This window comes from Pieris napi, chromosome Z (genome assembly GCF_905475465.1).
Source record: "Pieris napi chromosome Z, ilPieNapi1.2, whole genome shotgun sequence".
Taxonomy (NCBI): domain Eukaryota; kingdom Metazoa; phylum Arthropoda; class Insecta; order Lepidoptera; family Pieridae; genus Pieris; species Pieris napi.
This window is the reverse complement of record NC_062259.1, coordinates 11,707,474-11,721,627: the sequence shown is the minus strand read 5'-3', so window position 1 is coordinate 11,721,627 and position 14,154 is coordinate 11,707,474. Positions and strand designations below refer to the sequence as shown.

General features: G+C 32.2%; 1 protein-coding gene across 1 annotated transcript; it reads right to left on the bottom strand.

Annotated features, from left to right (window-relative positions):
• Positions 1-2,419: 2,419 nt before the first annotated feature.
• LOC125062696 lies at positions 2,420-8,234 on the bottom strand. Its single transcript, XM_047668771.1, has 4 exons — positions 8,095-8,234; positions 6,251-6,575; positions 3,820-3,985; positions 2,420-2,776 (listed from the first exon to the last, which is right to left on the bottom strand). The coding sequence occupies exons 2-4, from the start codon at positions 6,535-6,537 to the stop codon at positions 2,564-2,566; spliced, it is 666 nt and encodes a 221-aa protein (XP_047524727.1). The 5' UTR covers positions 6,538-6,575; positions 8,095-8,234; the 3' UTR covers positions 2,420-2,563.
• Between the last annotated feature and the right edge of the window lie 5,920 nt (positions 8,235-14,154).

Sequence of the window (14,154 nt, the reverse complement as noted above, 5' to 3'; positions counted from 1 at the left end):
CTGTGTTTTCTATAGCCATATATTAATTATACATTCAAGTGCACAGGCGCTAATTAAAGATTTAAGTTGGCGCCTGGTAGATAGTACAAGTGACCCCAGAGCTGGTGCTTTCCTCAACGAATAAGTATCGCAATACATCGAGGAAATGCTGCCAGCATTACAGAGATACTGCCACGGGGACCAAACTTTAAAAATTTATTTTAATTTAAATACATTTATTATATTACTATGTAGGTTTAGTAAATACTGAATATTTATTACTTTTACTCATGATTTCTGAAGTCGACTAGTAACCTAGTAAGAACGTTCCGACTTGTTTAATAATAAATATCGAGCTTTCAATAGGATTAAAATAAAACAAAAATGTAATATTTTTATTTATTACTACAAAATATCATAAATCTATTACAATACATAAATAACTACAAAATCATTTGGACGGAAACATTAAAAATTACGCCAAACATTTTGGGTAGTGTTATTTATATGCCATTTTAAAAAACAGCACCTGCGTCAAGCCCGTCGGCAGGGGGCAGTAGGGACAGCGGCCCCTCCTACAGTCGAAAAACCTTCTTATTATGCTACTGTGTTTACATGTTAATTTTCCTCTGTACCTACCTATCTAGCTCCTGCCCCTGGCGCCTGCCCTTGACAACCTGGCGGAACCTTATTCTGCCTATAGCGATCCCGATGTTTTATATTTAATCTCGGTATAGTTCTTAATATATTGCTGATGTCAAACATGATTGCGCGGTACGAATCGAAATCGCATTCTATACATTAAGGCCGATTTACATTATCTTAGTATTTAGGAGAGTGCTTTAGTACAACTTGAAAGGCAAGTTCTTTAGCGTAGCGTTTACTAAAGCAAGTAGCGTTTACATGTTTCAACTAAAGTACTATCCTAAAGCACTCTCCTAAACACTAAGATAATGTAAATCGGCCTTTAGGGCGCTCCCCGATACTTGAACGCTTTCAAGTATTACGTCACGCAAGTTTTGGAGATTATAGACCCCCTCCCCATGTTACGCGCCGTAACGTTTTTCTGTACCCAAGTATAGTAAAACGTTTCGTGACCACCTGGTGATTCTTTATACCTAAAAGTTACCATTATGTGGTGGAAAGTAGAAAATAATATTAACAATAAAGCGTAATTCAATCCCCGCTCCGTATCGTAACGTTTTACAAAAGGACCCTCCCCCCCCCCCCAAAACAAAAGTAGACGGGGTGTATCTCGCGAGACGTAATATAAGAGTTGTAAAAAAGTCCCAATTCCAATGTCAAGAGAGGAGAAAAAAAAAACCACATGTAAACATTTAATACTTTGTTAGAATTTTTAATTAATTTTGAAGTTGATATAAATGGGCAGGATCAAGGATGCATACATATTGAGAATCAGATATATTCTAATCACCGATATAGTCATACAAAAATGTTTTCATCTCTAGTTTCAGATTTATTAAGGAACGCTTTGATTTTGGCACATTTGCTACCCTGTCTATAAAAACGCAATAATCATATAAAATTACATACTATCAGAAATACATGTAAATATCTTAATAATATTAGTTCGAGCATCTTAATAGATTCACTGGAGTATTGTTCAATAATTTAACAAATTTTTATTATGAGTATCATTTATTACTGGATCGAAAGAGCAATCAAAATTATTAAACGTTATATAAAATAATATTTGTTGCCATGGTTACCGTGTTTGACATGCTACACAATTTTATATGATAGTGGTGCAAACTACCCCATAAACACCCACACATGACGTTTTAGTAGTCTTATCACTATCCTTAGTCCTAGTTTTAAGTCATGGGTTACTTGATTTTATTATTTAATTTGTGCGAGGAAAATCAATCAATTTTAAAGCAACTAAAATATATTTTTTTTGAATACATTCAAATCCAGTAAAAGTTAATAAAATTTCTTAAATTTAAAGATTAATTCTTTACATAAAGATCCTATACATTTTATTAATTAAACTGGAACCTATCGATACACTAAAAAAATTTGAAACGTTTTTATTGTAAAACGTGGACTATAAGTTACTATTCCCTTTATATAGAAAATCAACATCACCATGATAACAAAAACGTTATAACGCGATAACGCCCACGTTTTTTAATAAATTCCTCCGCATTTAAATTACGCAAGTGAATTAATCGTAACATGAAAGAGTGAACGTACAGAATTATTCAACATAATTTCGATTGTTCATTTGATAACTGAGTGTAAGAATCTTGATTCTAAATATTACCTTTATACTAAGGTATACGAATAATATTGTTTGGATTTTGTATGGAGACCTACGCAGAGCATAAAAAAACTAAAAGAAAGCACGTATCGTTTCAATATAATAATATAGTACAAAATGTATGTAGATTCGATGCTTTGCTGTCAAGATATTGTACTTACATACACGAATATTTGACGATACATAAGTTCATTAACGACGAAATATAAACTAGAACTAACATAGTTTTTCATAAGCTATTAAGCTCCACACTTACCGAGCCCTTCACCCTACGTTACTACGTACGTTTAGCGCCTCAAATCACATAAGTACGCAATCACAACACTGCAATGTGTAGAACAAACATTTTATACCACAACTGTCTTCTTCTTGCGTTGACGGTGTTGATCGGACTTTACCTGCTGGAGGTGGCCTTAAGAATACACTATCCACATTATCATTGACACTTGCCTTCGACTTTTCCTCATTCAAGAGATCACTGCCGTGAGTGCTTTCTGCGTCACCAGCTGCTTCCTAAAAACCATATTAGAATATTTATTGTACAGCGGAAAATTTTGTGAAATTCTTTTACTAATACCGTGGTAGAAGAGGTAAAAGACTTGAGTAATCGGATGTGTTGGAGACAAAACGGTCAAACTAAAACGTACAAGCGCTGCCTTAAAGTTGAGAGATATATGATTCTAGATAAAAGTTGTAGAGCCTTAATAAGGCCTTGTCTGATATGTTTAACTTTGGTATTATACAAAAACTTTATCAAATTACATTATAAACAGACTTTGAACACTTGAAATTCTTGTTAAAATTACAATACCAATAAAATTTCTACAATGAATTATATTCATTCTCACTTCTTTGTGATTCGAATTTTATTATAGTCATAAGGCTCTTAAGCGAGCGATTGCAACTGCTATAGCCCTCCGGCTAATTAGATTATCTTTCATGTTAATTTTATTTAATAATAATCGTATAGTAAGTAACAAGTCTTATGTGACTAAAACTCATAGATGGAGGACTTTGGGACTGGAGTCGGCCGAGACTAGGGGTAATTCGGTAACTATAGAATATTACACTAAGAATTAAATGCCAACATACAATACCACTGTCAAATATTTGTAGTCTTAAGGATATGGAAATTGCGCTTCACATACATAGACTTACGTGTATTTCATACTAATTATTAATTTATATACAACAAAAAACACACTAAAGATATAGTCCGAAACATAGGAAGGAAAAAAGGTAATACCAAATTCGGCTGTGTTGTGTGAGGGTGTGTATGTGGTGATGCAGGTTATTTAGCGTTATGGATATTCTTAGCACTCCTTTTAAGCATATTCCGCGATAGCTTAAATAAGTCGAGGCTTAAATTGTGGTCGTTGTATGTCCGGGCTGCGCGATACCATATTTTTTGCATAGTTGGTGTTGATGTGAGCAACGTGAAACAATGATTACGAGTCTGGTAGGCAGGAACATGGAAGTGCAATTATTCTAGTAGTGAGCTACAATTATGCGAGATGATATCATGCATACAAAGGCATGTACAACGTAATACTCACTTTGTCCTCTGTGAAAGGGTTTTCCAAAGTGTCATCTGTCTCAGATAGTTCTCGATCCAAAGTGGCCGCCGTTGTTACACCACCCAAAACGACCGGTCCTTTATCCTTGACGGACTCCTCATCCATCTTTGGAAGGGTGTGATTATTTGAAGAGTCACCAGACATCCTTTAATTATATATATAGAGACAACTGAAGTTAGTAATTGTAAAATTGTAATATTAAATCAGGGTTTTTGTTGAAGAGCCTGATTAAAAATACAAAATCGCAAAAATGTAAGACAATTGTGCTTAACAAGCGATTATTTTTGAACGAATTGTAACCTAAATTTTTTACTGACAACAGCGATGTTGTGACAAAATATAGAAATGCGATACTTTTATAAATCAATTTACACAATAAATAGTAAATGCGGAGTTTCGTTATGAGAAATATTACCTCTGAATATTTCTGAATTCGCTCTCCCCACATAAACTACGCCATGTGTTTATTATTGTTATAAAATTATAATTTTCTTGCATTTTCTAAGATTTGAACAAATCAAATACTTAATTGATTTAATATAGGTAAAAGCGGCTATTTAATCGGCTTTCATCTGAAGTATAAAACACAATAATTTAATACATACAAATTATTACCTTTAGTGTGTAATTTAGTAAAAATTCCCTTCGTTTTAAGATATTGTTTTGATTTAAAATGTAGACTAAATTTCAAAAATTTGGAAATTATACAACAGATTAGTTAAAATTTTATTTATTTTTACTAGTAACGGGACCCAACTTCTAATATAATTAAAAAAAAACGTATTAGTTATATATAATTATTTTTAAGTACTGTTCAAGAAGAATTTATAATAATTATATTTTAAAAGAAATATAGAGGGCTTATTTCAGTCTTAAGTTTTTAATTTGTTTTGTATATAACATACACATATACATGTCTTCAATATAACTATGTTAGCTCAATCTAAAAAAGTTTTTATAATCACTGTGAAGAGGCAGTAAATGTCCATCATTTACTCTGCTAATATTTTTGAAATTTTATACACACATTGATCACCTACATTTTTATTGTATGTATAGGTAAATAGAACCTACAAGGAAAGTCAAGCAATAAAAACTTCATACTGAATTTGGTTGTCAATAACTGTCTAAGCAAAAGTGTAAATGTTCCAAAATAGTGTATATAATGGGTACAAATAGCAGTTTAAGAAACGCATTAATACTTTCTAAGGAGAACTCAACTCAAATTGCAGATCAACCACAGCCAGTGTGTGTATTTAGAATTTGTTTGTTAACCAACATTTAAAGGATCGTGTTTTACGGCTACATAAAATCACAAGTGTTTTCTGCACAACTTAAATTTTTTCCTTTTATGTTTTTTCTCCGCAATATTATATATTATATTATTGATACTTAATTTTGATAAACCTTGGGAAAATCCTCAAGGAAATATTTTGTGTTTATAATAATTATTATTCACTCTCATGCAACTTCATTCAAATATAAAATTAGTAGCATTATTCAAAATACATAAATCCCTTTACAATTTAACTTTTGTAAATATTACTTGATAACAGTATTCATGTTTTTTATTAATTATGTACAAACATTTTTTCTAGTCTCTTGAAACTTTTAATTTTAAAGAAGTTTCTGTTTTTATTTATATTTTATTTTTATTTATATATATTATTAAATGCTTTTAACACAGTATAAAATATAATTAAAATTATATATTGTATAGTACAATGTATTAAACTTTATTGAAATGCATGTATAAAAGATATAAATTAAAATAGTACTTCTTTTATAGATATCCGTACCTTTTAAGCTTCTTTGATCTTCTTTGATCTTCTTAATATAGTTTTAACATTGAACTTATTAAAAAAGTTTCGAAGTTACTTGTTTATTGTTATAATAATACCATGTTATACCGAGTTATACGGACTCATTTATGCTACAGATCCATATAAAGATTATTCAAGAACAACTAGAACATAGGTAAAAACTTTTTGTTCACAAAACTTTTTGCTGCTTTGTGCTTTTTTTTTGAGTGGAGCTTAGTGCTTACAGAATTACAGATTTGTTTTGGGTTGGCCTTTGATTACAAACACCAAAGAGAACAGATTAAAAATTAAATTCTAATACCACATATTATTATATTATACCAAGAGGCACAGATAAAAGAATTGTTGGAACGAATATCAAATTGTTCATAGAGACATCTGTCGATAATTAGGTTAACCAAAGTGATTGTTCGTTTACTTTATTATTATTAAGCAACATCGTGTTTTACTAATTTTAAGAAGATTCTGTTAACTGTCAAAATGTATTTAGTAAATTGAAATTATGTAAATTCAATTCAATTTTTTATTATATTAAATGTTTCCTACAGTGTAATAAAAATTTATTAATAGTAGGTAGTGATACTTACATATTGTACATAGATGGCGCACGTTCTTTATTTTGGTCATTTGGTTTATAGGCGTTGTACACATAATCTTTGTGTTTGCTTCGTTTCCTAATTGGTAGCCATATTACACCAAAGGATGTAGACGATTTATTCTTTCCAGAATTGTAAGGTGGTAACGCTTTGCTTGAGGTTGATGGAGTTATCGTGGGAAGTTTGGATGAAGTAGGCTTTGGTTTTGAGGAGGATACGGACGATTTGCTACTTTTACCGGTATGTTTTGGCGCCAATTTAGCCCCGCTTCTGCCCATGGCTGGTATTTTCTGGTTTTTAGACGCCAGTTTGACAGCTGGAATTTTTTTGAGAGAAATGTAGAGGGTAGCATATTTTACACACAACTTTTTACTCTACTTCTAAATTAATTGTTAATACTTCGTAAAATTTATGAACAGTCTGCTTGTTAGTCAACTTCAGCAAAAAGCTTTATTTAATATTTATTCTTATTCTAATGAGATAACCTATATTTGCTGATAACCAATAAGTTATTTGCAAATCTAGAAAGACGACTAAGTATGGAAGATGTTATTTTACACATAGGTAATTAGCACATGTTAAATATAGTTGATAAAATATAATACGCAACGTTTTTAGAACTGACCAATGAACATACTCGATACTCACTTTCGAATAGTATTGTTTTACTATACCTAAAAATGTATAAAACATGAAGTATACACGAAGAAAATATCGAAAGATTTGTGCTATTTTAATTTAAATAACGAAGTAAATCGCTAGTGGCTAACTTGGACTTAAATGGATAAAATGTAACAGACATTGGGGCCCTTTAATCAATATATTGTAACCCCGCTATTTTTGGGGATTCCCTATCAGATTTCATGTCTGACCAAGCCAAAAGAATGAATCAAAAAGTGTCTTAGATTTTTTTAATAAATAAATCGCAAAATTGATCAATAGAAAATCGCTAATGCAAATGCGGGAGAGGTTTTTACATAGTTTAAGGAAGTCTTAGTCATTAAGATAGAAGAATTAGGTTTTTTTTTATCAATGGAAAAAGTGATTCACAAGGAAGCTGTTTATACCTCGCTATTCTATACGAATGGATCTTTTGAGCTTTCCATGCTCCACAAATTAATTAATAATATAAAAATAATATTGTATCGTTGTTTTAAATTGGCAATATTCTTTTCTACAGATAACATATTTTAGAGAAGTTATTCAATGTCATAACTCATAACTGATATTTAAACATAAGCATTTCAAATTTATGAGTTACTATCACTTTTTGCGGAAATTCACATACTTGAATCAAAATGTATACAAACACTTCGTCGTTGTATATGTTAACGTAAAATTGTAAACACCGTTAGATTGTAATCTATCTCGCGAGATTATAAACTGTCGAAAGATTGTGAACCTCAGCGTACTGCTTACAATGTAACGTATTATTATTCGGTAGATTGTACTACACTAACTTAGTTATCATTCAAACTTCTTTGGTCAATTACAGATTAATTTTACTTCCCAACAATTTCATATAACTACCGAATAATAATACCTTAAATTGTAAGCAGTTCGTTGAGGTTCACAATCTTTCGACAGTTTACAATCTCGCGAGATGTATTACAATCTAACGGTGTTTACAATTTTACGGTGACATATACATTTGTACACAGGTATTTAGAATTATTTCTCAATACTGCTCGCTATCACTATCATTTTGCATACATATAGCACATATCTTACGATTAATTATCTCGCGAAAGGGCAAGTTATAATAATTCATATACATTATATTATAGAACATATTGTCTGACACTTTCACATTCCTTTTAAAAACTATAACTTACATTGGTATTAGCAGAATGTATTAGAGATCCATGACATTGTAAGCAACGGTAAAGTCGTGTTAATATAACGATGTATGTACAACATACGCGACTGTCCGTGGTAACATTCGGCGAAAACTGGTAGACATATGGCAATATGGCATATGTACAGGCCTCAATTATAAACCGTGTTAGCAAACTTTCCTTAGTAGTGTTGGAAATAAAGTCGTTTATCCTATACACTAATAACGTCGTGGCAGTCGATTTCGATCAATTTTACGGTTCACGATTCGTACAATATTAAATCTTGCGTCATTTTTAACGAACCTAAATGGCCATATGAAGTGACTTCAAGGGTCAAACATCCTAAGAATGATTTTATGTTGTATTTCGCAATTAATTGCACCAATGATGTTCAACTCAGCAAAACCTGTTGCTTGTTTTAGGTCATTTGCGTCAATACCTAGCTTAGTTGGTCACGCTCCGGTTTATGATTATATTGAATGGATTCCGATAGAGCAGCTTTGAGAAATTTTGTATGTATTTTTATTTTAAGGATCGTTGTTCTCCTAATATTAAATTTTTGTTTTGTCTATATTCCCCCGTTCAATCTTTTTGTAATCCACACTGAAAATAGGAATCTAACATAAAAAAACTTAGCTAATAGTAGCTTCATTTTTTAAACGGACACGAAATCTGATGCTGTTATACCACCCTTAGACACTTACATTGCCAGAGGGCTTGCAAGCTTTTATTTCATGAGTATTTACTTTTCACTAAGACATCATGGAATATTACGATCTAGTCTAACTTAAGACTAATAAGTAATTTAACCTGATTTACTAAAAAGGATTTTTATCATAAGGCAGTATCCACTTACAGTCTCTATTAAAGTTTAGCACTTAATACTAAGGTGCACTAACATTAATTCACTAGTTCAAACGGTTTTGTCCTTTTCAATCTTCTCACTAGGCCCGTGGTGTCAAGGTGTTGAATAGCCTCGACATTCACGTGATGGTGGAGCCTATGTTCGTGGGCTCCAGCAGTCCTTTTTATTAATGTGGCGGAGGTCGTTATTGCGAATGTACCAGGGATTCAAGTGCGGTGCCTAAATTGTCATCAGTATAAAATCATAACATGTCACTTACAAAGTTGACGTCCTAGGGAATTTTTAATAACAAACCAGTATTCAGTTTCAGAAGATGGTTAGCTCCTTATGGATGGTTAGCGGGGGCTTAATGTATCCTGTAGGAGTTGATTCATAGGGATTTTAGTTGTGGTATAACTCCCGTTTATCGAGCCAGTCCCACACTCATTGTTAGGCTCGGGAGAAGGTCATAGAGATATCAAAAAGAGCCTGTCCTTATAAATCTTTCTAACTCCTTGTGAGCAGTGTTGGCCTAGTGGCTTTAGCGTGCGACTCTCATCCCTGAGGTCGTAGGTTCGATCCCCGGCTGTGCACCAATGGACTTTCTTTCTATGTGCATTTAACATTAGCTCGAACGGTGAAAGAAAACATCGCGAGGAAACCGATATGCCTTAGTCCCAAAAAGTCGACGGCGTGTGTCAGGCACAGGAGGCTGATCACCTACTTGCCTATTAGATAAAAATGATCATGAAACAGATTCTATCTGAGGCCCTGACCAAAAGAGGTTGTAGCGCCACTGATTTATTTTTAACTCCTTGAGAGTCCAAGACTGGAACAAATATCTTTAGTTAGTATAAACTATTAGATTTTTGAATTTTACCAGCTTGTTTATTATATTAATATTAATGTGTACTTGTTACAGAGATTTTTAAAGCTCTTTCTAATATAGTCTCTTAAACAAGAACTATGCCGGTACTCTGTCTTCCAATAAAGAGAGCCTTAAAATTTTGAAAACATCTTAAATTCGCTAATGCCCGAAGTCCACCTTGATGCATTCGTGTTGGTTCCCGATGTGGTTTTAGTGGGCTCATCTGAGTGCCTGGAATGAGTCGAATCCCACATAGGGGTCTATGGCTGTTCGTGCCAGGGATGTGCAAATTTCATCTTGGTTGTTGGTTATCAACCAAAAAATTACTAGAAATTAATTGGTAATGTAAAAAACGAGAAGTTTTCTGAGTATTTCACAGAGAAAAGAACAAATCCGTCAAATTGGAACGTTTTATAGAAGTACTCATCTGTATTTTTTCATCACAGCGTTATCACAATTTGGCAGAAAGGGACAAGCTTACTTTCGTGAAAACGAACCAATTTGGATTGATCTCATGAATGTGATAAAAACACGGCTTGAGAAGCTTCGATAAGCGTGATGTTGATATAGAGGAAGGAACAGTACCACTATAGTCATTAGCAATTCAGGTGGTTGGCGTGGTTACATCGCGTGGCGGGATGCGGACTAGGCTACGATGTTACCGTGTCCTACCTTGGGCTACTACTGGTGGCGCCATGGAGTTTTGGTGGGTCTACACAGTAGCGAGTCCCACAAGACAGTCGCTCGAAGGGTAATGCGTAATGTATTTACCCACGAAAATGTTTCAAGTTATAGAAACCAAGGTCCGTAGGGCTGTAGCACCATTGTACTAAATGAAATCTAAACATTTCACATTCCCAAATCTTTCAGATTTTGTAATACAGCGTATAAACAGTAATTAACGTTTGGTCCATGCGATATACTTACGTTTAAATCAGTCCATATTTGCCTCAATCGATCAAAGGACGCATCAGTTAACAAAAAAAAAGCAGAAATGAGGAAACAAATGTAAATAACAGCATACATGATCGTACATTGTTTTTTCTTCAAGGTCGAGAGTTAGGTTAAAATTGCCACTAATTAAATGTTCTCGACAAATATGAAATAACACGGAATGTCATTGTGAAGGACGAATCTCTCAATGGACAATAGAAATGTCATTTCTGTTTAACGATCGTATTACAAGACATTGTTAGGTACGAGTCGTGGAACAGTAGCAAGTCAAATCTATACGTGATAAACTATAAAATGCGATTGTATTTACATTTCTTTATATTATGTTTAAAATTGAAATTATTGATATTAAAATGTAAAAACAAGTAATTAATGACAAAGTGACAATACAATAATAATATTACAGTAGGTAGGTAATAATACTACATTATTATTATTTAGAAGACCTCGTTTGTATATAACTAATAATAATTTAGTATTATTATTAGTTATAATATAAACTAGCGACATACGACACAGAAAATCATACGTAGCTGGCATATTGATGATTCTGGATGATTTTCTACATAGATTATAAAAAATTACTAGTTACTAAAATTGAGATTTGTTTGTCGAGTTCTTCTACATTCTTAGGAAAATTCAAATATAATAACTTACTTTATATAGTAATAAATAAAGTGAGTTTAAAAAATTAAAGTTTATGTGAAACTCGAGTTAATTTTTATTGTATTAAAGCGCCATCTTTCTGATATATATAGACTATAGAGGAAGGACGAGAGATTACGGCAAAACTTGATAGAGGCTACAAAACAAACATTACAAAAACAAATAAATTTTATATCTGTACATTAATAGAATTAACTTCATTACTTTATATATGTGTTATAGTTTTTTATACTAATAAAAAGTAAAAATCAATAAATAAGATAAAATATCCTTTAAACTAATAATCATTTAAATCAAAGTAATAAAATTAGTCTCAAATCCAGAAAAATCTGACAAAATAAGACTTTTGTGACTGGAGACCCGAAGCAAGTTGACTATATTAAATGGACCCTGTTTATTTATATTTTTCTTGTTTATTCTGAATATGAACTTAATATATATTGAGTGTTTGATTCAAGTGCTTATTCTTGTATAAAATATCATTTTAACGAGAGAATTCCTTTAACATTTTTAATACAGACCTTTAAACAAGAAAGATACTATATAAAATATATATAGGAAATATTGCTTGAGTTCACATTTAAACGTGACTTCTTTCAAAAATTTGCATGTAATGTGTAACAGCGCCATCTTTTGATCAAGTTTGGAACGATTAAGACTGTCGAGGATTCAAGTGTATGCTGTTATTTAAAATTACGTTCTAAGCTGAAATCAGTACACTGCACTTAAAGGGCTTAGGTTGTTAGTGTTAGTGTACATAGAATTATGAAACTTGAAAACATGTCTTATAAAAAAAAGAGACCTAATTTACAATAGCGACTAATATATTTCATAGATGGCAGCACACTGGCAGATGGTTTAACAATAAACACACTTTTATTAACGATATTACGAGTTCGCGGTACATTGCAAACTTGCGCCGTAAAAGATGGTAGCTCTGGCTTCGATTACCGGCGAAATATCTAATCTAAATAAATAATCGTGTGATGTTATTAAACCTAACGTGACGTGTAACGAAATTATTGATGCAAGCGTCATTTCAAAGTCCAGAGATAAATGATTATTGCGTGTTTTTTTATTTATTTTCAAACTTTATATAAAACAATTTATTATATATTAGCATGGGGAGCAGCAGTTTTGGCCTAGTGGCTTCAGCGTGCGACTCTCATCAAGGTCGTAGGTTTGATCCCCGGCTGTGCGCCAATGGACATTCTTTCTATGTGCGCATTTAACATTCGCTAGAACGGTGAAAGAAAACATCGTGAGGACCGGAGGCTGATCATCTGCCTATTAGATTGACAAATGATACAGAAATTTGAGACCAGACCTAGAAATTTCCTAGTATGGGATGTAAGACTTTAAATAAATTTTCAAATAAAACAGATTTTATGCATAAAATTTTATTGTTCATTAATCAAATTATCAGTCATTGCATACATGAACTTATAACTAGGTTTAAAGTAACTTACACCTAGACAAATGCAATTTAATGGAATGACATTAACTTATTTACTGCTAAATAATATTAATGACGTTTAATTGATATACCAATGTGTCAACTAGAAATTCCGAACGAGAAAAACCATAATTCTATTGAATTGTATGTTTACTTCTGGAATATCTTTAGGAATCATTGTAAAGATGACATTATCTGAGGATTTCAACATTAACAGTTAACGGTTACTTAAGCATATTAGTAAGATAAAATTAAGTTTATCATAAAAAAGTTAAAAAAGGTGTTTCAATGCCTAATCCTTTAAGCGGTCTTTAACTAATTGGGTTTTAAATTATTAAACAACCGTTTGTTTATTCGATTCAGTCTTTGAACCTAACCTTTATAATAAAGAAATAAGTCTGTTTAAAACTTGATGCGTGAGTAATATTTTAACTCTTTCGCTCTATTTAAAAACTTAAAAGTAACTTGTCACAAGCCACCTTGAGTCTTGACTCTGTAAATTCAATATTACGTTATTTTCGTCTTAGTACGTAATTCGAAGTCGACACATTCGGTTATCAATGATGTCATGATCATTACAAAAAGCATTAATTTTACAGAATGCTGCCGAGATGTACAAAACTTCCTAAATTTCAATTGTTTCCACTTCATACAGCACCTAGGTCGAAATCTATGGCACTTATTCATGCTAAACCTAATACATATTATTAAATGAAGTACAGTAATCCCTCTTATAACACGGTAGATTGTAGGGTTGCCAGATTCTTTTTCAGCCTATAAGGAGCAAATACTGAAATACGGGAATTTAGTTTTTTACGCCGAACAATTAAGCAACAAAATTATGTAGAGACTTTTTTTTAGGATATTCTTCAAACAATTTTTATTTGTGTTAAGATATTTATACAAATCAATACATTTAAAATTAGAAACGGTCGCAACTCGCTTTTTATTAAATTATGGTTAAGTACATTTATTTCTCACATCAGTCCACTTATTGGGAATGTGGAAAGGGATTTAGTATACCTAGCTCAAACGGAACATCCCGGGAAATACGGTTGGTCATACAAGTGCGTTATATACAAACGATTTACGTTTAACTTTTCTCGTTAAAGGGGATTTAAATTTTAATATTAAAATAAAATATATAACGTGTGAAATCCCCGTGTTGTATGGAACCAGACAACGCTGGGGACACCCGTGTTATAAGAAGGGACTGAAATCGCGTAATATAAAAAGTTCCATGTTGTAAGAGGGTTTCCTGTACCTACA

Bases quoted from the DNA above. Each gene is read 5' to 3' on its own strand.
- LOC125062696 (XM_047668771.1), bottom strand. From the start codon at position 6,537: ATGGGCAGAAGCGGGGCTAAATTGGCGCCAAAACATACCGGTAAAAGT. The intron at 3,986-6,250 runs GTAAGTATCACT...ATATAATTAAAG, and splicing joins GCGCCATCTATGTACAATAT to GATGTCTGGTGACTCTTCAA. The intron at 2,777-3,819 runs GTGAGTATTACG...TATGGTTTTTAG, and splicing joins ACCCTTTCACAGAGGACAAA to GAAGCAGCTGGTGACGCAGA.